This window comes from Macaca thibetana, chromosome 11 (genome assembly GCF_024542745.1).
Source record: "Macaca thibetana thibetana isolate TM-01 chromosome 11, ASM2454274v1, whole genome shotgun sequence".
In the NCBI taxonomy this organism is placed as follows: Eukaryota; Metazoa; Chordata; class Mammalia; order Primates; family Cercopithecidae; genus Macaca; species Macaca thibetana.
In genome coordinates, this window is record NC_065588.1 from 62,836,727 (window position 1) to 62,863,135 (window position 26,409).

Genomic DNA, 26,409 nt, shown 5'->3' on the forward strand with positions numbered 1-26,409 from the left:
TTGTAAACCAAATTTATCAAGAAACCATTTAGAAAAACAAAGGCAATAAATGAAATTCATTTTTGATCTGTATGAAGTCACCTAGCTTTATAGATTAGGAAAGACTCAATTCAATCAGAAACTCTGTGGGGTCCTAGATATTCCCCAGATTGAATTCAATTGGGAATTCTGTCATGCAGAATTTAACAATAGTTTGTCCTTCAGCCTCCAGCTGCCTGGTGCTGTTTCTGGTCCCCTGCCAGTATTTTCCTCCAGACAGCCTTGAGCAGGCTTTGGGAGGAGGAGGGAAAGGAGGAAGGTACGGAACACCCCTCTAGTTAAAAGGGAAATTGGGAAATCAGCAGATGTTAGAGGATACTAAAGATCCTCAGAAAAGGCCGAGTGCACGAGTAGCTCATGCATGTAATCTTAGCACCTTGGGAGGCCAAGGTGGGAGGATAGCCTGAGTCCAGGAGTTCAAGATCAGCCTGGGCAAACATAGGGACACAGGGAGACCTCATCACTACCAAAAAAATAAAAATAAAAATTGAAAAAAGAAGAAGAAGAAGAAGAATACCAGTGTGGTGGGGTCCTAGCTACTTGGGAGTGGGGGCAGTGGTGGGGAGGCTGCCAAGACGGGAGGATTGCTTGGGCCTGGGAGGCTGAGGCTTCTGTAAGCCAAGATTGCACCACTGCACTCCAGCCTGGGCAACAGAGAGACCCTGTCTCAAAATAAACAAATAAGCAAACAATAAAAAGATCCTCAGAATATTCCTGGAACTTTCTTTCCTCGTGTGATGTGAAAAATCAAGAACTCTGATGAAAAGGAAAGTCATTATCTGAAACACTCCAAGCCCAAAACAAATGTGTGGGATTGGTTAAGCGAGGAGATCTTTAAAAATTAACATCATTCGGCTGGGCATGGTGGCTCATGCCTGTAATCCCAGCACTTTGGAAGGTCAAGGCGGGCAGATCACTTGAGATCAGGAGTTTGAGACCAGCCTGGCCAAAATACAAAAAAATTAGCCGGTGCTGAGACTCTGTCTCAACAAATAAATAAATAAATAAATATTAACATTATCCATTCAACAGATACTTATTGGGTATTTTCTTTGCACCAAATACTTCGTACTTGCCAGTGACATAATGATAAGTAAAGCATGGATACTAATTTTCAAGGAATTCATAGTCTGATGGTTGTATACAGATAAACATAGAATTATCATCAAATTTAGAAAGCATAATGAAAGCCATCTACACAGGTTTATGAATACACAGAGCAGGAGTACCTATTCAGTGGTGTGCTGGTAAATGTTTAACAAGCTGCTTTGTCAGGGGTAAGGGCACGCCCTGATTTATAGCATTCACCAATTTCTCTGGTGTAAATACTCCCAGTATGGCCAATTTCAATCTACCAACTTGATGTCATTGAATGTGGAGTTGCTAAGAGATGTGTGGCACACCATTATAGAGTAGCTCTCCCACATAGACACAGTAGACTTCGAGAGCATAGAACATAAAATATAGTAATGATTAGAAAGTGATGAACTGTTAGTATTCATTACCTCTGTTTTTAATATCAATATCAATGAAAATTTATATAATTTTAAATAATTGTGTTTAAAAGCTAGTTCAAAAAATTCTTCAACATTCAACAACTGGCTCCATAGAAGACTTCAACCAATGAAGTCTACTCTTCATTGTGGGCTAGGGCAACAGACTTTCTGCACCTTACTCATCCTTTGCATAAGTAGATCTATGTCCATTAGCATTGGAAGAAGAAAAGTAACAGAAGAGAAGAGAGAGCAATGAGAAGACTGGAGATGCTCAGAACATTGCACCTTATATCAGCAGAAAACTTTAAAACCCTGCCTTTCAACTATTCTCTCCACACAAAAACCTTCTGCATAAAGGGAGAAGGAAGGGAAAAATCAGTTAGCCCTTAGCTCCCTAAATAGTAAGGACAGAAAAATCACATGAAAATTATAATATTAATTTCCATCCCCATGGAACATTCCTTCCAGTCTATGCTGATGTGGACTGCCAAGGAGGGCAGAGTCGAGGACTTAACAAAATGATCCACTGGAAATCCTACGTTAGCAGTGGCACTCATAACTTCACACAGGGCTGCAGGCTCAGATCTGCAGGGGTGTTCAAACAGTTCTGTGGAATGCGAGCAACTCAGGAGTGGACTCAGCAAATGGTTGAGTCAACTGTCATTTTTAAACCATGTCTTCAAAACTCTCACCAAAATGTCTACACACAAATACGCTATATCCTGTATCAGGCCTCTTTTGATTGCAAATAACAGAAAGACCTGGCTTTAATGGGCTTAGGTGTTAAAGACATTTAATGGGTAACTTAATTGAAGAAGTCTAGGGGAGAGCTCCCTTAAGGTAGTTCTTGACCAGAGGCTGAAGTGATGACACTCAGATATGATGTCTCTTTATCTTTTGGATCCACTACCATTTTCAGATAGGCTCTGCCCTCAAAGTCACAGGAAGGCTATAGCAGTTACATAGCCCTTATATCTGCTCAGCTTCTCCCTTCCAGCAGCTGAGTAAAATTCCTGGGCTGTCTCTGGTTGAAACATGTCTAATTGTGGCATCTCTATGAAGCTGCCAATAGATGAGGTCCATGGCTCCCAAACTCAGTTAACACAGTAAAGTCACCTGGGGAATGTGTTAAAATTCCAAAGAACAGGCCACACTTCCAGGCAATTAAATCACAATCTCTGGGGTTGAATTCAGGCAACACTATTTTCTTAAGGTCACAAGGTAATTCCAATGCAGAGAAAAATTTAGAAACCCCTGGACTGGGTGCTCATAAAAATAGGAGATTTTAGAGTCATCTTCTGATTTACTAAGAAAGCCAAGTTTGATTAATTTCCTTAATGCCCACCTCAAAGTCTTTCTTCCTACGCTTTCTTGTCTCTGTGACAGGACTGTCCCTCTTGCTCACCCTAGCTGGCTACCATCTGTATCCTGGTCTCACACTCACCCTGTCTTGCCTGGTTCTAGAGTTCATCCCTCTTCCAGTTTGCATCTTGAAATTTTGCCTCCCTACTGGTTCTATCCTTTAAAAAAATGCTCAGATTTCTCCCATCCTATAATAGGCTTCCTTATCCCCTTTGGCCCCACCCTCCACCCCCACGGGCTGCTGCCCATCTATAGCCTAACCTTCACCTTCAGACCTTCTTAGAAGAGTGGTCTGCCCTTGTTGCCTTTAATGCAGAGAATCCTTATAATCTGGTTTGGACATCAATACTCTGTGAAAACTGTTCTCTCAAAGGTCAGCAATGACCCACTTACAAAACAGAAAGGCTGCTTCTCGCCTTTCCTTCTCTCATCTTTGCTTTGGTTTTTGGATATTATGGTATCCAAATGCTGTTTCTCTCACTGTTTTTCTCTCTGCCACATCTATTAGCTTAAGAAAGCCTTGGGAAAAATGTGTGGGATGTGTATCCTAAACACATTTCTCAGAAAATATGTATCAGAAGACTTGAAAGTGAAGATACATGAAAGCAACAATGTAAAGCACAAAATAAATTCTTTAAAGACAATACAGTATCACATATTAGACTGAAAACTGGGAAACAAACTAGAGATATATAATCCACATAAGGAAATACTACAGAGACAGTAACAGTTTCCTACGACAAGTGTGTGCTAATGTGCACAAATGGGCAGAATATTAGCAAGAAGATGTAAGACAAACTATGTATTACACATATAGTATAACTTCAACTTATTAAAAAAGCATAATAATAATTTGTAAACCAATTTGTTTCCTTCCATTGGTTTCCATTATTATGATGACAACATATCCTTAGTGATATTTAGTTTTACCTTTTCTCCTAATACATCTGTTTTGAAAATGAATAGAAATTTCCTTAGTACAAATGTAACTTATTGTATTCTTCATATATTCAGCTATTTAATAATCTAGTTGGAATTATTAGTAAGAAGTTCTTTTTCATTTTCTAATACCCCAAGCTTTGTCTGAATTTAGGTAGTCATCACTGACTGAGACATCCAAGACCACTGTTTTTATTGCTTTTTGTAATGGCAAGGTCAAAGTTTCCTTGGTTTGAAGGGTGTAGTAACATTCTTTAAGGAGCTACATGTAATAAATATCTGGGTGCATTTTTCTTTTGGATATATGCGATACTGAAACTTAAATAATTGTTTTAAAAATCTGTAAATAATATTTTCTTCTGTATATTTAATAAAGCAGCAGTTACTAATTTTAAATTTAACATAATTCTCATGTATATGGGCAAAATAATGGTAAGAAACTAAAAGAGAGAAAAAGTTGGGATCCAAACACTGACTGCTTGTCTATTCCTAGAAAATAGTATTTTGCCTCCTCTCAAATAGTGGGAAGTTATCAGATTATATTTTTTGCCAGAATAACGTGAATTTACTAAGATAAGAATTTCAAATAAATCAACTGTAGTAGAAAATTAAATCATTTTGTTATAGCTAACATGAGTATAAAATAGTTTTCACAAGTAATTTTTAATTTACAGATTAAGAAACTGAGATTTAGTGCGGGAAATTGAGTTTTTTTGTTTGTTTTTGCCACACAAGTAAAAACAGGAAAGCTAGGAAAGGCTGACACATCTTCTGATTTCTAAGTCTATTCTATTTCCCCTACCATAAGGAATGCTGAGAGATTAGTGAGGTGTTGAGTTGGTTGATTTCTCTTTATTATTCTAGATGGGCAGGTCTGTGGTTTCTATCCCTTTCTAGAATAGAAAAAACAATGGCAAAAATGAAACATTGGGGTTCCTCCTGTCCTCCAAACTTTGTGATCTTAGGAATGATCCTTAACTTCTCTGAACCTCTTCTTTTTCATCTGTATGGCAAGGATAATGATGATAGTATTGCAAGATTTAAATGAGTTAGCACATGTAAAATGTTTAGAAAAGTACCTGGCAGAAAGTAAGTGCTCAATAAACATTAGCTATCCTTATTTCCATTCTTCCTCCTAAACATTTCCCAAAAGTATATAAGTTAATAGATTAGAATGCCTATCCTACATTGGCCTTCCTTTTCCTAGTAACGAACCAGATATTTATTCCTAACCTGCCATAATCTTATAAGAAGGGTATAGACTCCTTCTTGTTCATAGGGAGTCATATGAAGCATAGCCAAACATTCCCTCTGGAGGATGGGTACCTCCTGGAAGGAGGTAAAGTACTCTAGCAACCAATTCCCATTCGGAAGACAGGGGAGAAATAAATGTGCTGTTATGATAAGTCTAACCAGTTACATAAAAGAAAAGCTTCAGTCCACTGGAGAGTAAAGTGGTAAACCCCCTCAAAGCAGTGGACTAGAAGCACAGCAAGAAATCCATCACAATCCTGACCATGAGCAGAACTTGTGCGAGAACAAGACCTGCCTGGGACCCAGATGCAGCACTCTCCTGTTTAAGTGGTATCTCTCTATTTGTGAGAGAAATATGCCCCATGCCCTAGCAACAAATGACACTCCAATAAAACAAGGCAGACTTAACTTTGTGAAATATCTAGTAAGTGCATATTATTTTTAAAAGTTGATAGATAGGCTAGAAAGATAAATATGTTAAATGCACTAGCTGTGATGATATGAAATGAAGGGGTGGAGGCAAAGGAGAAAGAACATGTTTGCAGGTAAGATTTGGAAAAGGGTGGAAAGTTAATGAGGTGGAGGATACAGTTAAGTTGTTCCAGATGGCAGGATCTGACAGAGGAGGCCAGTGAGGGTTAGCAGAAGGGATGAGGATGGGGAGACAGGAGAAATGAGATCTAGCAGAGAGAGCATTCTCAACCCAGATGATTATCAATTCTGAATCATATCACAGAGTGGATGAGGAACCATTAGAGAAGACTGCTGAAGGAGCCACAAGGCTAGACACAGACAGATGGGAAAGAGCAGAGCAACCAGAACTGAAAATCCAAGGCCATCAGCAAAGGAGCCATCATGTTCAGAACACTGATACTGAGCTCTGTGGTGGATTCAGAATTCCTTGGATTAAAAGATTCTGCAGATGAGAAAAGATGGGAAATATTTTTCCTCTTCCATTAAGACAAAACATTTAAATGTGTTTCTTTAATTAAGATTACACTTAGGAAATTAGTTTCTTAAATAGAAGAACTTTTAAACACAGGATGAGTGTCAGAGTTTAAAGGGATTTATATGTCACCTGAATAATCCATTAAAAGTTTATCAGACAAACTTTAAGACTGTTCTTGTTGGAGAGAATTGAGAATAAGTTTGCTGGTTGTCTGGGATGGTCGAGTTTCAGTTCTCTCTGGAAACAAGTCCTAGACGAATGTCTGACCTTCCCTTTCAAGCGTAATGATTCCATGACTGGGGCAAATGTAGGGAACAATGACTGAAAAAAATGAGTGTGAGTGTGATCACAACCCAGCCTCTTAATCTTGCTCAGTGCCAGTGGAGAGCAATACCCATCCACGTCCAGGCAGCAGAAAAGGAGAAAAGATATTGAGGTTGGGAGGAGAAACCCGGAAGAAGAGAGGGAGGGTGAAAGAAAATAGAATGCACAGCAGGGAGAAGTTCCCTGCCAGCCACAGATGTCTCACTCAGACACCCCATTGGGATGAAGGTCAACGGGGCTGCTTATAGTTTGTTAGTGGGAAAGGGACAGGGAGAGTTAATTCTATTTTAGGCCATATGTGTATTTGGGAAGAGAGAGAAAGTGAAGATAAGTAGAAAATAAAATGACACTTAGGCCAGCTATGATAAACAATGTTGAAGTCTATACTAAAGTGAAGGCAGAGATTTCCGACGTGAGCTTTGAGCCAGTAGAGAGAAGACAGAGAGAGAGGGTGGGTGGCAGCAACACAATGAAAGGTGCCCAGAGCCGTGCTCCCTGTGGAATGTCAGTAAATATTAATTGGCTGATGTTGGCGTTGGTAGGCAGAGTGAAGCTTGTGAAAGAAAAATGCCATTGCCAGTGGAGCACCAAAGTTCAGATCTCTGAGCTGGAAACGGCAGCACCTGAGCAAGCAGCAGAGTCACACCCAGTATCACCACAGAAAGTGATTCTCTGCATATGAGGCCAACCTGTCTCAAGGAAGAGTAATCACACAATCATGACAAGAGAAAAAGAACAAAGTCTACAGGAGCTATGAAAATATCTCCACTTCTCTGAGAACATACTCCCTTCTCTTGAGGTATGGTAGCCCCTAGCTGAGAAACCAGGGCTGTCCCAGGTAAACAGCTGTGAAGGCAGGTGCCAAGAAGCCTAGATTTACCTGCTCCAGAAAATCCTATTGTCAGATGTCTCTGGAAACCTCAGAAAATGTTATTTTGGGATTTGGCTCTAAGGTTAGGTAATCAGTAGACTCTCATTCTGGAGGAAGAAAAGAAGAACAGCATTGCTTCTTTAGATTTCAATAGTAGACGGGAAAGGGAATGCTTTTGGTGGTGCTTGGTGTTTCTGTGAACCAAAGGTCCTCTCATAATGGCAGGCATGGGCCTTTTGGGTAAAGGTTATTTTCTTGCTCTTGTTCTACATTGGTAGGTACCTGATAAGGCAAAATGATTGAAATAGCAGCTTGAAACGTTAATAAGAAAATGACTCAATTCCCAAGTCAGAGAAGTGCTAAGTTCACCTGAAATATATTCTACTATAATACTGTGGGTCAGTGTCTATGTGGCGTGATCCAAGGACTTGTCTAGAAATATATGGTTTATACATCTTTTAAAATTACATCTGACCTAAAGAAAAAATATTTATTGTTCAATAACATATTGATTTTAAAAATGCTTCTTACACCAGCCCAGAATTCTAAGTGCAAAAAGGTCAGTGTCAGGCACACGGTAGGTACTTAATCGATATTTGTTAAATATATATTAGATATATGTAGAATGTAAGAATCAAGTAAAAATATCAATAATGTGAGTGTTTGTAGAAAATTGTTTCCCTTTTATTCCATCATTTTCTCCTTAAGAAAACTAAGAAGAAATCGCAATTGTCATATTGCTTTTTCTTGTGGGTGATATCAACCACAAATAGCAAGGTAGTTTTGGAGTCATGAAGCAAACTTCCCCCTGCTAAGATCTGGGTAAGGTTTTAGCCAAAAGAGGTCTAATAAAGCTCTCAAAGCACTTCCTAGGAGCTCACAGAAGATTCAAAGGCCCTATTACTTTCAACTAGACAAATCCAATTCATTTTAACAAACAGTTTCGAAGTGCCTACTAAGTGTAAGGCCTTGTGCTAAATGTCTGGAAGAGTGAGTGTTAGATGGGGCCCTCAATAGGTATAAAGAAATATGTATGCTTGGGAATTGAGGGTGAGGGTGTGGGAGTTGTGTGAATAGGGAGAAGGGGACAAGAAACTTCAAGTGTACATCCACCCCTGTCCCCAAGAACACTCCTGACCCTAAAAGAAAGGTCATTTTAATATTGTAATTACATATGTTTCCTAGTTTTATTATTACAGCTTAAGAAAACAGCACCACAAGCATGGGTAGGGTGCTAGAACTCAATGAATCCACTTTGGAACAAGAAGCATGGTGGAACTTGAACTTTGTTGGACAAGACTGGAGCAGGTGGCAAGGCAAGGTACCGTGTTACTCAGGCGCATTATTGTAAGTATTTGGACAGCCAGTCAAACACAAAGAAGAGCCCAATTATGGCAAAATTGATTCTGCATAGAGATTTTATTTTAATGATCAACTGGCAGTCTTAAGTTAAATACCAAATAGAGCAGATATAAAGATTTTGGAAAAAAGTGTCAGGTAGCAACTCTAAAGCAGGTACCGATACTTTCCTCAATTATCTAGATTTTTAGCAACTATATTAACAAACACTTAAATCTCCTTTCAATGCAGGAGATCAATGATTCCATAAAATTCAGAAAACTGGGAAAGTAAAAAATATTTGTAAGAAGCATAAATTGCTTGGGTTCACTCTCTTCCTAGTATGTAGGACTTATAAAAGAACTGATATAGATAAATAGAAAATAATGATTGTTTCATGTTTATGATGTAAGAAGAGCATTAAATTCTCAACATCAAGATAAGTAAATGCCAAAATTAGGTCTGAAAAGAACTTTTCAGAATAAGAGGCCTGTCTTTAAAAGTCTTAGCTAAAACCGTAACAGAAAGGATAGTCTCTTAGTCATGATTTACAAACAGAAATTGTGCCTTTGTACCAATTGTAGAGGATAAAGTCAAAACAGAATTTACAGCCTCGGGCTAACAGCCTAATTTAAAATGGATAATCTTCCCCATATTTCCCCCAAAGTACCTTTTAAAGGACTCACTCTGCTATCCAAACAACTTGCAAATGCATTCGGGAAGTTGGTCTATAGTATTTATTCTCTTTCCTGTTATTGACTCAATATCTATTTCTCACTATTTGCTTTGTGTTCATTCTTCTGCCAAATAAAATATTAATTGCATTTTTAGCTGCACTGCTGGTGATCAAAGAACTCTGATATGTCAAGCTAAACTGATAGAAATAGCATCCATTAACATATTTATAGGTTCGGAGCTTCTAGAACATAATTATATCCATTAATTAATTACTCAACAGTACTCTATATTACAGGCTGAAAAAGAAAGGCATTTGCAATGAAATACATTTACTCAGAATGAAGTTTTTTTAAATAATAAATTTTCTCTAAGGAAGGTTCTATCTAAAGGAAATAAGGCAAGAGAGCTCACATATCTATATGGACACAAGACAAGATTTTAAGGCATCCATTTACTAACTTTTCAATAGAATGCTCACAAAGTAAATGAGACGGCACATCCAGAATGGTTCAAATACAATAATGCCTTAAATATTACAGAGAAATTTAATTACTATTTTAGAGTTCTAAGAGTGACAATCTGAAGCTATTAATTCTTGATAAGATTCCAAGCAATGATTTTTACTTGCAAATAAACTTCTAATATTACATAGGACCAAAGTATTTGGAATGACATACTTTTCTGGACATGCAATTCTAACACATAAAGAAATTAAAGCTGTCCAGGGAAAAAGATGTTGGAAATTAATAGAACAAACAATTATTCTGTGGATCCACCAGCTGTGCGAGTCCTGAATCTGCCAGCTGCATTTAGTATATGTATCACAGAAAGGACAGTAACACACACTTGACTTCTCTTGACCAGTTAATCAGCATGCAAAATGACGGTTTCCCACAATAACTTCAGCACCGGACCCAAACACATTCTCTTTTCAGCAAAGAATGAAGTCATTAAAAAAAAAAAAAAAAAAAAAATCACGCAAGCTGCTTTCATGATTTCAGCACAAACACAACCAGGATGTAAGGACAGAAAGCAAAGCCGAGTCTACGTCTACATATGTATCTATACATATTTCACTGAGTTCTTTGTTGCCTGACAATAAATTGTAAAGGCAGTCATATTTGAAAGTAAAAACCATTAAACTGTGTTTATAGAATACTGCAACAGACTCACTGAGGGAATAACAAGGAAAGCACGATACCTTTAGTAAGTCGCCTTAGAATCTGACAACGGCATTTAAAAGAGACAGCTATCATTCTTGCTCACTGCCTTCTGTGGCAAAGTGTACTCAGGGCTCTGCTCTGGTGGCTGCAGCAGCAGCAGCATATGAATTCCTTGCGCACATACCAGGAGAAAGGTAGTCCCAGTGGGGAGTGACAAAGCTTAATTCCTCTTGGCTGATGCAGAGGTCCGCTACATGTCATCTGGTAAATCTGTGTCATTCACTACTACCACCACCCCTGCCCGCCACAGCCTCCTCCCCCTTCACAATCACAATGGCTTAGAAAGTAATGCTGTTTCGATAGCAACAAAGCACCAAATTGTATAAAGCAGGGACGATGCTGGGAGAGGAGCCATTCCATAAATCTAACACTAAGCACTGAGCAGTGCATTCTGTTTAAGGCAAAAGGCTATGTATCCAGTCAGTTCAGCCACCATCAGCCCCTTTCCTTCTCAGCATCAAGTCAGTGTCCTTTATATGTCTCATTTAATGGGAAATGCAAGTGAAATGCTTGCACTCTTACTTTAGGAAGAAATGCATGGATCATATACTATGTTCTTTAAACAACAACAAAAAGAAAAAAAAAGGAAAGAAAAAGAGGGAGGGCCGTTTATATTTGGGATTGAGGAAAGAATCATAGTTTTGCCTATAGCAGGGAAGCAGCTCTAGGACAGAGACCTCTTTGGTACTTTCTGAACCTATGAGAGTTAAGGCGGTGTATGTTCATAAAGTGAATACAAGAAAGGGTTTGGGCTAGGCAGACAATCAGGCAGATGGAGTCCCAGCCCCTTTAATCACCCTTCCAAAAAAAGGACTTGGCTGGAAAGCAACACAGTCAAGACTGTTTCTAAAGATACCAGAAATAAAAGCAAACAAGGCCAAGTATTTCTATTTTTAATATACTTTATTATACTATTTCCCAAACAACCGTCCCCCAAACCATTCTTCTCATTATGCAAATAAAACAGTCTTGCGACATAGCAGATATTTGTGAGTATCTGCTCCAATGGAGTGAAGAGCAAATTAACAAACCCTTCACAATCCATTCACAAAGTGACAAGAAGGCGGAGCACACCTCCTCATCTGCCAGCAGGAGCTTGCTCACTATATAGTCAATACAAACTAACATTTGGTAGGGAATTTTAATCAAAATCCAGAATTCTCCCACAGGAGTTAACATAAACATTCAGGACAAAAAAATTAGACAGTTGGCCAGGAAGTTTAAGTAAAAAAAAAAATCAATTAGTCAAAATGAAAAGATATATCACTCTCTAAACTACCTGATTAATATTTCTAGGACTTTATGAATGATTCATACAGTTTTATTCTCTACGCTTCAGGCTGTGAAAAACCTTTCAAGCTGGTTTCTAAAATAACTTTCAGTATTCCAAATTTAGTGGTAAAACTTTCTCTTCTTCATTCATAAATTCAATATGAACTCAAAACAATTTCAATCCATTACCACTGAAATGCATATGGTTTGTATTTTGAGTCCAACAGAAGAATAATTTGTGTGTGAAAAACATCTGAATATCGTAAGCATCTGCTTTAAAGGTTTTTGAAAAGAACAGAATTCTTTTACCAAGGATGGTCTAGCTAAAGCAACCACTAATCAATAGAAAATACTATATTAAATGGACTGTAGTACAAAATCAAATTTTTATAATTGTTCTGATTAGCATAAATCTTTCTTTGAATTTCAACCCATATTATGTTCTTCTCTATTAGGCTATCCCTAGAAATAGTTTAGCCTCCTTGATATATATATTTTTTGCTTTAAATAGAAATATACCTTAGTAATAGAGAACTGAGTTATTAGCTAAAGTGAGATAAATATTTACAGTTAGCTCTTTCCAAGATTCTTCTCCAAATCTAACATATTTCCTAAAATTCAGGCACTCAGAATACGCAGCTGCCAATTACTATTAGTAGAATCTTGCCTGTGGAACACCACCACCCCAGCCCAGTCTATTCAAATAAAACTCAAAACCATACAGGAATCTCTTGCACCTCTGCTATTGTGCAGACTCAGATCCAATTTGCCTTTTCCTTATGACTAAAATGATCAAATATTTTCCCCTTTTCCTAACACGTTTATTTTTTTTTTTTAAAGCTCTGTCCTCTGGTCCCAAGAAAGGTCTTCAGAACTACTAAAATGTCTTATTTCTTTGGCAGGGGAAATAACCCATCGTGGAGCTCTTTGAAAGGTTTCTGAGAGCCCAAACTAGGGGATTTTTTTTTTCTCTATTTGAATACTGTGGCTGCCAATCCATATCTATCCTATTAGCCTGCCCAGGCGCAGCCCCAGAAATCTTATAGAAATGGAGCCTCCTGGAGTAACTCTTTTCCAAAAAATGAAGGAATCCACCAAGTATTCCCATCTTCTTCCATTTCTGGCCTCACTAATGCTCAGAGATTTCCCAGGGAGCCACTCCTAGGTCAACCTTTTTGCTCTAAGCCCTTTGTCCTCCCTTTGCCTAATGCAAGGTTAGCCTCCCATCCTAAACTCTAGCACTGGTAAAATGCCTTCCAACAACGCAAACTTTCTATTCAAAATGTATCGACTTGTAGGATGAAGGTCTCAAGTGGCCAAGGCAACCAGTGGAATCTGGACCACAGGCTCCTAACATGAGCTACCACTAGAGAGAGTGACCTACATTTCTTGGCTACCAGATCAATGTAAGCATGTGTCTTTGGGACCTGTCACAAACATGTTAATTATGGTGGTTCAGCTGTCTAGACAGTTCAAATTTTACAACATGCTCTGTGAGGGTTACCAAGTAGGGGCTATGGAAAAAGAAGGCAGTAAAATTGTATAAAATATAGATTGATTAAGCTCCGATATGATCTGAAGAAGAGTGAGTGAGCTAGTTCAAGAGGTTTACCCCTCTTAAAAACACAAACACCTCAATATATGAAAATATGGGTTTGCTGGATTCAGGGCAGACTAATCCCTTAAGATAATTCTTATTTCAGGGTTTCTTTAAAACATTAGTTTTGTTAAGGTGTAATACAAGTGTACCATGTTTATATAGAATTTAATGAATTAGAAAGCACTGTCACACATAATGTCTCATGGAGCAACTCTATTGTAGGTTTTTGATCCAGAAAAGGAAAAGTGGTTTCAGAGAAAGTGTTTTTCATCAAAGTCATTCAGCTAGTAAGTGGTAAAGAACAGGAAAGAACCAGAGCTTCTCACCCCTGGCTAATCATTCTTTCTCCTCTTCTTTCTCACGGTTTCTGTGCCACGGATATAAAATGTCATCTAGTTTACAGGGGGACAAAGTCAATTAACAAAGAATCTTTAAGTGCAGTTATATTTCGACAGAGGGCAAAACTAGTGCCTATCACCTTCTCCCCTCTGAAGCACAGATGATCGTTCTAGGACCACCCTGACCAGAAGGAACCAGAAACAGGTGACAGTTAAGACAGGTACCGTCTAGTGAAAGACCATTATGTATCAAGTGTTTACCAGGAATCCCTTCTCGCTGCGTGGTTTGCCCATTCTGACTGGCCTGTGTCATGCTGGTTTTGAAATATTTGGAATATCACCTCCACTAACAATATGGTACTAATTTTATCATAAGAAGGGGGTGGGTCGTGGTGTATGGACAAACAAAACCTTAAGATTGGCTCAAAAGTTCCAATATATTCTCAAAACCAAAGCATTTCAGAGCTTCATCAGCGGGTGGCACACATAGCCCCATAATCTTATTCCAATTTTCTCATTTCCTTGATTCTCTGCCATTGTATTCATTCTTTTATATAACATCTCTATCCCAAAAATAAACAGTGCTGTTTGGAGGTTCTTCTGATTCTTAACAACAAAGAATCATCATAAACCAAAAATGTTCTGCCATATACCTAAACCTGGAAATTCGTTTTGCAAAAAACTAAAACAATGAGGTTAATCCCACAAATACTCAACATTTTATATCATTAGAGTCAATTTGATTAAAGTACTAAAATAATTTGCACTTTCTTCTTCATTTCAACTTCATAAATCTTTCTGATACAAAATACACCTGATAGATCCCATTTATTTGCTTATTTAACTATTACATTTCTTTTTCTTTGCATGCAATTGCTTTAAAATGCTTAACATGCTTAGCTCATTATTTAAACAGCATGGAACATCCTGACTTGGCTAGCATTGAATATACTGATCCCCACACCCCCTACCCTGCAACACATATACAGTTATTAAATGTTGTGCATTTTCCAAATCTTCTGGGTATTTTAAAACACAGTGTTCTCAGAGATCTTAAAACGTGACTCTTACCCACTTTTTCAGCTCCCTACAGACAACCGCATTGACTCATTCTTAGCTTATTATAATCGGCCATTTTTATTTCTCTTTTCAAAGACGCCAAAAACAACCATGAGCTCACACATGTTATAATTCTTGTGACCACTGTCTGCTACTTAGTTCAACCAGTGTGTCAACATGAGACCAAACATTAGGATCAGACAAGGGAGATGTACACTGAACAGAACTTGCCAGTGATGAGCTGTCATGGAGGACTATTAAAAAAGCAAGACCCAGTGTGCTGACACAGGTTCTAAGGGTGTGAAAAGTTGGTATAATTGCCCAAGACAGAATTTATCAGGCATTTTTTAAAGCAAATATTTTATGAGAAAACATTTTTGGAGAAGTAATGATGCCATTTAGGAAGTGTCATTAGGACATGCTCTTGCAAATCTGGGGTGATTAAAAAGCACTTAGTAGCTCAGAGCCTCTGGTGTGTTGTGATATAAAAGGGCGGGTATAATGCACACTTCACGTGTTATTTGCTTATCTAGGCAGGGCTCTGATGGCCATCACAGTGCCAAGGAAAGAAGGTTGCCTCCACTGAACATGAGGAAGCCAGAAAAGCTCCTGTGAAGGTAACAGCCTTAGAAATCCATCAGCTAAAAGCATCTGGTGGAAAATGTTAAAGATAGAATATATAGAAATTGAGGAATGCTTGTACAAGAGGAAAAAAACTACCAGAAATAATCCTCCTAACGGCCTAGGTATGTCCAACTGTTTACGGAGGCATTATGTAGGAGAGAATGGTGTAATGGCCAAAAGCACAGTTTAGAATCAAATTGCCTGACTTTGAATCTTGCTTTTGCCACTAAATGGCTGTGTGACCTTGAGTAAGTTTCTTAACCTTTCTGTTCTTCATTTTCAAAACGGTAAAAATCATTTCTAGGCTTGTTTGAATGGTAAACTGAGTTTATCTGTGTAACGTGCCTAGGACAGAGAGCAGTAAAAGCTTTCGTTAGCCACTGTGTATTTGGTAGGAAATACAATTTTACAATTTGACACTTGCTTACAGAGTCCAGACTCTTCCTTAAACTAGCTCCATGTGATTAGTATGGATTGGTTTGGTCAGAGAAATCATAAGCAGGTGGAGTTGGGATTAACAACTAAAACACACCCTTTTCCACAAAATTTTCTGTGATTACAACGGCACAAAGTGGTTTCTCTCCTTTAACTCCTGCAACCTCTTCCTTCTTTCATGCCTCTTCTTTCTCTGCCCCTAAATGTTGGAATTCGCCCAAGCTCTGTCACAGCATGTTGGTCACCTTCTTCAGCATTTTATCCTCTCCCAGGGCTCCAGCAATGGCCTCTCTGCTTTGACTCCCATATCTCCACTGTCAGCCCAAATTTGCTCCCTCATTTAACACTCCCTTCCCCTGGTGGTGGATGGTGGCTCACACGTGTAATGCCAGCACGTTGGGAGGCCGAGGTGGGCAGATCACTTGAAGTCAGGAGTTCAAGACCAGCCTGGCCAACATGGTGAAACCCTGTGTCTACTAAAAACACAAAAATTAGCTAGGCACAGTGGTGTGCACTTGTAATCCCAGCTACTCAGGACGCTGAGGCAGGAGAATCACTTGAACCCAAGAGGCAGAAGTTTCAGTGAGCCGAGATCCCACCACTGCACTCTAGCCTACATGACAGAGCAAGAGTCTGTCAAAAACTTACAAGCTACAGAACCCATTTAACAATAAAACAAAACAAAGCAAAACAACCTTCCCTCATCCTTGAGTCCAACATCTGTGGGCAGCCTTCATGACTATCTCCAACTAGATTTGAACTGAATCAAGCTCCATTTTCTCCCCAGCAAGACACACGTTTCTCTTCCATAAGCTCGCTGCATCATCACCCTCTTTCTCAAGTTCACCTTTAAAATGCCTCTTAACACCCTCCTGCCAGCATCCTAGTCCTCCTGACACCTGATTTTCAGCATCCTAGTCCAGACCTTCACGGTTACTGTGCACAGGCGTTTTCTCCTACAGACATTTACTGATTACCTTGTTCTAGGTACTGAGGTTCTGTGCCCCACACAGGGGTTCTTCCTCCTAACTCATCCCAGAATCAGTGACCAACGCTTGCTTTTATTTTTATGAATGTCTGGGTAGTTCTTTTGGGGCAGGGGGAGCTATTACTCTTCAAATTTTGTAGTGCTAGTCAAATTTTGTTCTTTTTTTAGGGCTAAATTAATAAATACTTTAATATAAATAATCTCATGGATTTAGGATATCATACAGCTAAGTTATGTCAGATACTCTGACCAACAATTTGCAGATAACCTGGAAGATAAGCACATTATTTGAATAATAAAGAAAAGTGGAAAACTCAATAGGGAGAGGTTCTATATTCAAATTAAAAAGATGAATTTTCAATACATAGACTAAAGCTGTCTTAAAAGAACATTCATTTTCTACACTCCCAGGATATAGCGGTGGTGGGCTTACGTGCTACCAGGAAGGAAAGAAACACAGCTACTTCAAAAATCCAACCCCAACCATAAGGAGTAGTGATGTGTGCACAGCAGCTAGGTTAGATCAAGGGAAGAAATGAGATTTTTAAAACAGGTTGGATGAAGTGGTTTGTTGACAGTACTCCCTCCATACCCAGCTTATTACCCTTTCTTGTTTTATTTTATTCCCATATCACGAATCACCATCTAACACACTACCTGTTTTAATTATTTTTCTGTTTATTGTCTGCTGCTCCCTGCCCATGGCTTTTTTTTAAAAAATGAGGGCAGGATTTTTTGGTCTATTTTGTTCATTGGTTAGAACAGTACCTAGTACATAGCCAATGTTCAATAAACTTTTGTCGAATAAATAAATGTGAAAGGATTTCCCTTCTAGTGGATTTATTTTATATGCAATACTGTTTATGAAACGCTTATGGAAAAGAGGCTGCTCATAAATTACTTTAAAAAAACAACAATAGCTCTGCCACTTTAAGAGAAAATTCTTCCAAATAACATGATTCTTGAATGTTAACTGTTTGCAGAGAAGAAAAAGGAAAAGGGATGTGTTCTGTGTCCGCCTTTCCAGAGCACACCTCAGATTCATTCCTGGTGCTTCTGACAAGATCATGAGGACCCTGTTGTTCTCCAGATATGAAGAAACATACAGCCCAGCTAGTTTTTCACTGAAGTCAGACGCAGCAAGAGCAACAAAGAAAAAGGCAAAGTAAAAGATGCTAAAATTAAAAACGTGTCTTGGTTCTGTGTATGAAGGAAGTACAAAATACACATTCATCGTGATAGTAGATTCTGGTCTAACATGCATAATTATAGCCTATCAAGGACATATCTCTAAAGTAATTCATGTGTCTGTTTTTGGAAGCTCTAGTAATACATTGCTAAAAACTCTGTAATTCCATCTTCAACAAGGCTTTGTACTGTAACAACCTCCAAACCTTCTTGCTGTTCCAGCTGCTATTTTGATGACTTTCTTTTTGTAGTATAGGAAGGAGTTAAGTTTTCCATAGTAAGAATGCATGTATTAAAAACAAACTATAAGGCCAGGCACAGTGACTCACACCTGTAATCTCAGCACTCTGGGAAGCTGAGGCAGGAGGATCACTTGAGCCCAGGAGTTTGAAATCAACATGGGCAATATAGTGAGACTTCGTCTCTACAAAAATATTTTAAAACTCAGCAGGCTCATGTGATGGTACACACCTGTGGTCCCGGCTACTCAGGAGGCTGAGGTGGGAGGATTGTTTGAGCCCAGGAGGTTGAACTGTAGTGAACCATGATTGCGTCACTGCACTCCAGCCTGGGTGAGACAGCAAGACCCTATCTCAAAACAAACAAACAAACAAACAAACAAACAAAAACAAAAACACTACAGTAAAGCCTCCTCAATTATAAGACATGCTACTCCTTCAAATAAAACTGTACTGACAATATGTGAAGGTAGCCTATCGAGTATATATTGACATAATTATCTTTTCTGATACAATGAAGTGGAAAAATTCTATCACTCCTTCAAGCAATGTGTACTATGAGTCACCAAAACACATGCAAGTAGGTGACAAATACTAACACCTAGAATATTTTAATCAACTATCACTAACTGTAATAATGGTGGAAAGTAAGGAAAAGGGAAATTAAACATGGGAAATAGGGCGGCGGAGTTGAAAGATGTCTAAGGAGTCAGAAGCCTCAGGTTAAAATTCTAATGCAGTTACCTATTGGCTGTTTCATCTTGGGTAAAAGTGACTGGGCACATCCCTTATGCCAGCCACCATGATGGGCCCTGGATGTAAAAAGGTGAAAAAAGTACAATTCCTTTGCTAGAAAAGTATATTCACAGGCAAATTTCTAACTCACAATACTAAACATGTAGTTCTGAATTCTAACTTACAAGCTACAGAACCCATGTATACAAAAGGTCAGTTAATCCACATGAATTGTTTATGCTTAAACAGCATCAAGAGCTCCTTCCTCTTCAGGGAATAATAACACCTTGATTTTCTCTTGCAGACCCACACTCGGTCCATGTGGTGTGCATGGGGCTGTCATTCCCCTACCTCTACCCCTCCAGGAATGGGTATCAAGGTTGACTAAGTGGAACATACGATCACTTAGTCGCAGGGACTGGTCCAGAAATAGGCAGTCACACAAGCCATGTTAATGAGATGTAATCCCAGGACTTTTGTTAGAACTACTGCAAAGAAGACAGTCTTCATTCCACTGGGAATGGTAGGCTATGTACTTGGAGTTGCTATCATATCACCACGTGGGAAAAGCGGACTTTGAATCATATCAAGACAGAGGAAAATAGAGTCAAGGGATGGAGAGTGACAGATTCCTGGAGATGTCGTTGAAACATCCGGATTCATCCATTTCTAAATCACTAATACACTGGACTTAGTTACTTGGGTCAGGATGGTCTCCATTTTGCTAATTTAGTTTGAGTTGGATTTCTGTCACTTGGGATCAAAGAGTCTTGTCTAATAATTTTTTTTTAAGCTTTAGATTCTTGATCTGTAAAATAAGGCAGTTGTGTCTCTTAAATTCCTTACAGTTCTACCATTCTATTACAATACTGAATTTACCAATTTTACTGGGTTGCTGCAATGATCAAACTAGATAATAAATAAGAAAGCACTTTGTCGATTTTCAAGTGCTTACAAAGAGTAGGAATGGTTATGAAAATAATATTCAAATATATGTGTATTTATGTGTACACTGAAAAATTAGGAGGATCCAGAATCCATTCCATTTGTCATACAGTTATATAAGAAGCATAGACTCAGAAAACATGAAAGAAAAAGGTCTCACTCTTGTGCTTCTCTCTTAGGAAATTCACATTTTACTAAATCTCAAAGGTTTCTGCTCACCATATCTTGTCTTCCTAAGTCATTACCAAAACCCAGAAGGGCCTTTTTCTTTCACTTAAAAAAATAGTGCCTATTATTTTCCACTTTATTTCCATAAAAATGACATTAAAGTGCTCCTTGGGGATGTTTTGCAAACACTTTCAATCACCGACCACTGACTCAAAAAAAAAAAAAAAAAAAAAAAAAAAAAAAAAGGCAAGGCATTTTGTTTTCCTTCAAAGGTGGAAACAACCCTCTAATAATGTCTAAAGGGGAAAAGGAGCTCCATAAAAATGGACGGAGTGAAAAACCAGGGAAAAAAATAAAAGAAGTCAGCACTGAGGAACATTCTTCACTGGGTCTCTTCCTCTCATCAGACACCTCCTTAACATTCAGGTGCACAAGCCCCCTGCAATCTAGCAAGTACACCTTCCCTTTCAGGTCTGCACAGCTACACAGTCAGGCCAGCAGCTACTAGAGGGCAGCAAAGGATCAGAAATGGGAGTGCAGGGCTCAGGCATGCTGGCTGGGAACTGACCAGACGACCAAATTGAGGCCAGATACTTGAAGACAACCTTGATCCAGTTTCCCATTAAAAGACAGGAAGGATCATGGAATCCCTCTAAGTTCTTAGATGACTATAACAAAGCTTGTGTTGACAGTAATCCAAAAATTTAGCACAGTATCCAGTGACAGGAGACGAGGCTGAGTTGTCAAGAAACCAGAAGCACATGGGAAAGCCAAGGGGGAGCCGAAGTTCAGGAAAAGCAGGAGGAGGGTTAGGGGAACCTGGCTTCTGATCAGAATTCTGGTCACTCATTGTCATTGTCATCACGATCATCACCAACATGGCTAGCACTCACTTCTCTGTGTGCTAGCCATGGATTAAGTCTATATATACATTTCAAAAGGCATATGCAGGAGAAATATTTTTACCTTGCTTTACTGAGGTATATTTGGCATAAAATAAAAATTGTATATATTCAAGGTATACAACATGATGATTTTATATATATATATGTGTGTGTGTATATATGTATATATATTGAAATGACCACAACCAATTAACACATTCATCACCACTCAGCATTGATGTGGGTGTGGTGGGGGCCATGAGGGTACTTAAGATCTACTCTCTTACCAAATGCCAAGTAAACAATACAGTATTATTAACTACAGTCACCATGCTGTACCTTAGATCTCCAGAACTTATTCTTTCATAATTGAAAGTTTGTACCCTTTGATCAGCATCTCCCCATTTCCCCCCCTCCCAGACCCCTGGCAGCCACCATTTTACTCTTTTATGAATTGGACATTTTAATGTATTTTAATTTTAAAATTATTTATTATTAATAATTTATTTTTTTGAGACAGGGCTTTGCTTTCTTACCCAGGCTAGAGTGCAGGGATGTGATCATGGTTTGCTGTAGCTTCAACCTCCAGGGTTCAGATGACTCTCCTGCCTCAGCCTCCCGAGTAGCTGGGACCACAAGCACATGCCACTAGGCATGGCTAATTTCTTCTATTTTCTGTAGAGAAGGGCTCTCCCTATGTTGTCCAGGCTGGTTTCGAACTCCTGGGCTCAAGTGATTCTCCTGCCTTGGTCTCCTAAAGTGCTAGGATTACAGGCATGAACCACCACATTCAGCCAAATTTGACTTTTTTAGATTCCACATACAAGTGAGATTATATAATATTGGTCTTTCTGTGTCTGGCTTATTTCACTTAACATAATATCCTCCAGGCTCATCTATACTGTAGTAAATGGCAGGATTTCCTTCTTTTCATTGCTCAATAATATTACACACATACACACACCCCGTACACCATATTTTCTTCACTCATTTCGGATGGAAACTTAGATTGTTTCCACATGTTGGCTACTGTGCAATGAACATGGAGGGTACAGGTATCTTTTCAAGATACTGATTTCATTTCTTTTGGATATATACCCAGAAGTGGGATTACTGGATTGTATAGTATTATTTTAATTTTTTAGACCAAGCATGATGGCTCATGTCTATAACCCCAATACTCGGGGAGGCCAAGTCAGGAGAACCAGTTGAGCTCAGGAGTTTATGACCAGCCTAAGCAACAGAGTGAGACCTTGCCTCGAATAAAAATTTAAAAAATTTTTTGAAAAAATTAGCCAGGCATTGTAGTGTGTGCCTGTAGTCCCAGGTATTTGGGAGGCTAAGGCAGGAGGATTGCTTGAGCTCAGGAGTTTGAAGCTGCAGTGAACTATGATCCTGCCACTGCAGTCCAGCCTGGGCAACAGAGCAAGACCCAGTGTCAAAAACAAAACAAAACAAAACAAAAACACTTTTTTTAAAAAGAACCTCCATAATGGTTGCACTAATTTACATTTCCACCAACAGTGTAAATAGGTTCCCTTTTCTCCACGCCAGCCAGCTGTGCTATTTGCTCAACCCAAGAAATACAAGAATTAGTCAAAGGTAATTTTCGTTTTATGAGATTTTTGCCTCACGCTTTAACTTTAAAACTAATCTCCACAACTCAACTCCAGTGCAACCACTACTAAATTCAATGACCTTCTAAACCAAACCTTATTTGTCACTTCTCATAGTCAAGGTTTTCTTTAAGCAACACGCCGTCAGTCATTTATATCTGTGGTCCTGGCTGAGAGCAAAAGCACAAACTATTAGAAATATTAGGTTTGCTCAAGTGCTTAGGCCGAATAAGGAAAACTATCAAATGAATACACTAGAGGTTTCTTCCACAAAGCAAGGGGAAAAGTCTAAATATGTCATGAAAAATACAACAGGGAGAAATTTACTTTCAAGTTTTTACAAAGAATTAAAAAATACATATACTTTTCAACTTTTACCTTTCTTGTTATACAGATCTCTGAATGGTTCTTAATGGCTGCGTATGTTATCAAGCCTGGAATTCGACAACGCTCCCGGCATGCCCTTGCCCACTCATTCTCCCGAAATTTTGGTTGTAAGTCCCAGTGGTGAATGAAAGCGTCCTCTTTACAAACATTTTTTATTCTAAAGCTACCTTTCTTTTGCCTTTACATATAATACTTTATTTTTAGAAATGACATTAAAAATAGTCCCTAGGAAGAGAGTCCTTCCATAGATTCTCTCTCTTAACCTGTTTGGGGAGGGAAATATGGGCACTTAATTGATCACAAGGGACTCACAGAAGGATGAACTATTTTGCAGAAGCATATGCTAATGGAAATGCACCAACCGCTAAGACCCACTGCTCACAGGAAGCATCATAAAACTGGTGAGCTGATGGAAGTGCAAAGCTATAAAATAACAGCCAAATTTATCTTTTTTTTAAAAAAAATACAAAGTATCTTCCAAGTAGAAAATTAGAGAACCATTTGATATAATTCATGGCATATGACAGCTTTGCAGTAGATTTATACCCTGCTTTTTTTCTCCCTCCCTCAGTTTTCCATTATCAATCTCTCAGCAGGGTTTGGATTTCAGCATTGGCACCAATAGACAGAAGTGGAAACAAGTGAATTCTGCAAATCACTGCATGCTCCCATATCGTAATCTCACTCATTCCTCAGACACAGATTCTAGGTTGCAGCTGCAGATTAAAGTCAATTCTCTAACATTACAACCATAATTTCTCACATATTTCAGGAGTTTCTATTGTGTAACCCTGTAGGAAGTCTCACTCATTTGAGGGAGTTCAAATGAAACAGAAATTTGAGTGGAGAATTAAGCTGTCCCTTCCTTTTTTGGCACTGCATCTACATGGCATCTTACTATAATACAACTCTTTGATTGCTGTGATGACAGGCAGGGCCAAACTAGTTGGGAAACAAAAGACAAGGCCATCTATCACCATTATTTGGAAATCTCATCTAGCAAAGGATTTATGATCTGTTCATTTTGGAGGAGATTAAAAAAAACAAAGATTGAATAAAGTGTGTCTGGCGATACATGAAAATGAGATGGATTTTACGGAAGACCTGGGGCTGACTGCATTTGCTCAGAAGTGCCACACTGCCATGCCAGAGAAGGGGGGATCTGTCTGGGACCACTAAACACCACAGCTGATAGTTATTTGAAAGCAACCAGTACCCAGAGTATCCCAGAGGCAGTCAGTACAGCATACTGATAAGAGTGTGGGCTCTGGGACCAGCCTGCCTGGGTTGGAATCTAGGAAATGAGCTACAACAAATTACTAAATATTCCTGTGCCTCAGTTTCTCTAGCTACTTATAGGATTGTTACAGATTTCATGAGTCATGACTTGTGCTGAGGAGTCCTGACCTAGAACAGTATCTAACATATAACAAATGCTGGAAACCACTAGTAACCTGACTTCACAGGATGTTGAGAATGTTACAGGAGTTATGAATCAAGTGTTTAGGATAGTGTTTGATACATAAAAAGTGCTAGGGGGTTAGTCATTGTTATTATGAATGTTGTTATAATAGTAACCAATAATTAGTAGTACTAGAGTTCCTTACCATAGCATGTCCCAAGAGAGCCAGGTCATGAGCTTATGAATGACAGGCTGATGTCTAAGCTCAGGTTATCAAACTGGCAGCTCCAGGGCCACACATGACCTGTAAGTACACTCGTTTTGCCTGAGCTATGTTTAGAAATGTTTTAAGTTATTTGCACACTTTAGAAATGTCTATAGTTTATTTAAAGTTACTGGTTTGTGGCTTCTCTTTAAAAATCAAGAGCTCATTTCACACTGGGTCTGCACTCCTGCATGCGACTCTCAGCTGGGGCTGGACAGTGGCGGCCTCTTTGGATATTTGGAGCATACATTCTCCAGGTCACCCCAGTCCCCACTAGGGTTCCTTCATTCACTATTATCTGCCTGGCCCTTGTAGGCACCTGAGTTTGCTGTCCTTCTCCCTTGAATCTATTTCAGGCCTCCTGGGGTGATATGTTCTCAGAATTTTTTTAACACATTCTGGGCCCATCTGAGAATATGATTTTACTGGAGCTCTCCCCAGTAAAATGCACACGAAGTTATATGCTCACATGACAATTTCAAGTGGACCACGGACTCCCTAAAGCCCACTCATGAAAAAACTTCCTGTTTTAAGGGTTTATTCATGGACAAGAAAATTCCATTAATCTTCATTCTTTATTAGATCACTATTGTATCTCACATTGTTACAAGGGGAATCCCATGATTTTAAAAATACAAATTATACATATACATAAAATGAAGGACTATGCTCAGGAAGAGTAAATCATTTGAACTGATGATAAATTTAGTGGTTGATTTGATTGCACTCAAATTTGGTATCTTTATAACAAAACACCACACCGACTTGCTATCTAATTTCACCTCCTAAACACTTCTCAATTCTGCTACCTCTTCTCCAGATCTCTTAGCACTGTCAGGGCCACTGCCAGCCCAGATGGTACTATTATGAGCATCAGAAAAAGCATCTCTTCCTCAAGACATTTTACTGCCATCTGCTGGGGAAAATGTGTCATACTAACTACATAGATTCATCATGTCTATGATGAGAATGCCACACACTAGACCGGGGTCCTTGAGAAGTGCACACCTGCAGAACAGTTTCCAGCATGGTTTGAGTCGTGAGCATCCCTGACATGGGCTAAGCATTTCTATTTGAGGCCATTATCCAGAGGTGGCAGCTGAAAGTGGCCATTACGAGCTTTGCAGCTTTGAGTTTTTAAAAAACTTTTTTATTTTGCATTGCTTTTAGACTTAATGAAAAGTTGCAAAAAACTGTAGAAACAGAGAGTTTCCACATATCCTTCACCTCTTCCCCAAGGAGATTTCATCCTATAATCATAAAAATGAGGGTTTGAATCATGATTCTGACAGGATCTTGGCAGATGGGCACAGTGCCAGCTCATAGTAACTGCTCAGTACGTGTTATTATATGTCGTTATCATCTACTAGCATCACTTTTCTTAACTATAAATGAAGTAATAAAAATACCTAGTGTGAGGATTATATTAAATTATTAGCAAAGTATTTAACATAGTTCTTGATAAACAGTAATACTATTATTGATATTGGTGGTGATATTAACTTATTATTTCTGATGTCTAATATTCTTCCCCAACCCACAGTCACCTAGTACACTGACATCCTGGTTTTCTAAGTATAAAATCGTAAGTGATTACTACTCCCGAGATGCTTCCATATCCCATGGGACAGATGCTGGTAACCAGTTCCCAGATGACCACAGTAGACATCCCAAAGACCAGGAAATACCCAGAGCCTAAGGGCAGAGCTAGTTCCAGTCTGAGGGTATGGCTAAATGAGATCTCCTTTTGTGTCTTATCTGAGGGCTGACATCTCTCTGAAGCACTAAAGT

General features: G+C 38.8%; 3 protein-coding genes across 15 annotated transcripts in view; all 3 read right to left on the reverse strand.

Annotated features, from left to right (window-relative positions):
- TMBIM4 (transmembrane BAX inhibitor motif containing 4) overlaps positions 1–19,299 on the reverse strand; it is a 529,849-nt gene extending 510,550 nt beyond the window's left edge. The window contains exon 1 of the mRNA XM_050748323.1: positions 19,296–19,299. The gene's annotated coding sequence lies outside the window, so the exon portion shown is untranslated. The remainder of the gene's footprint in view (positions 1–19,295) is intronic.
- Positions 1–26,409, reverse strand: part of LLPH (LLP homolog, long-term synaptic facilitation factor) — a 648,032-nt gene that overhangs the window by 523,252 nt on the left and 98,371 nt on the right. The gene's annotated exons all lie outside the window — the stretch shown is intronic.
- GRIP1 (glutamate receptor interacting protein 1) overlaps positions 1–26,409 on the reverse strand; it is a 710,404-nt gene that overhangs the window by 306,670 nt on the left and 377,325 nt on the right. For 4 of the 13 annotated variants that reach the window (XM_050748316.1, XM_050748314.1, XM_050748308.1 and 1 more), the window contains exon 1: positions 10,452–10,919. The exons of the other annotated variants lie outside the window; for them this stretch is intronic. In XM_050748316.1, coding sequence (XP_050604273.1) covers positions 10,452–10,506 — 55 coding nt within the window. In that variant the 5' untranslated portion in view covers positions 10,507–10,919. Of the gene's footprint in view, positions 1–10,451; positions 10,920–26,409 lie in introns of those variants that run through there. 13 annotated transcript variants of the gene reach the window in all.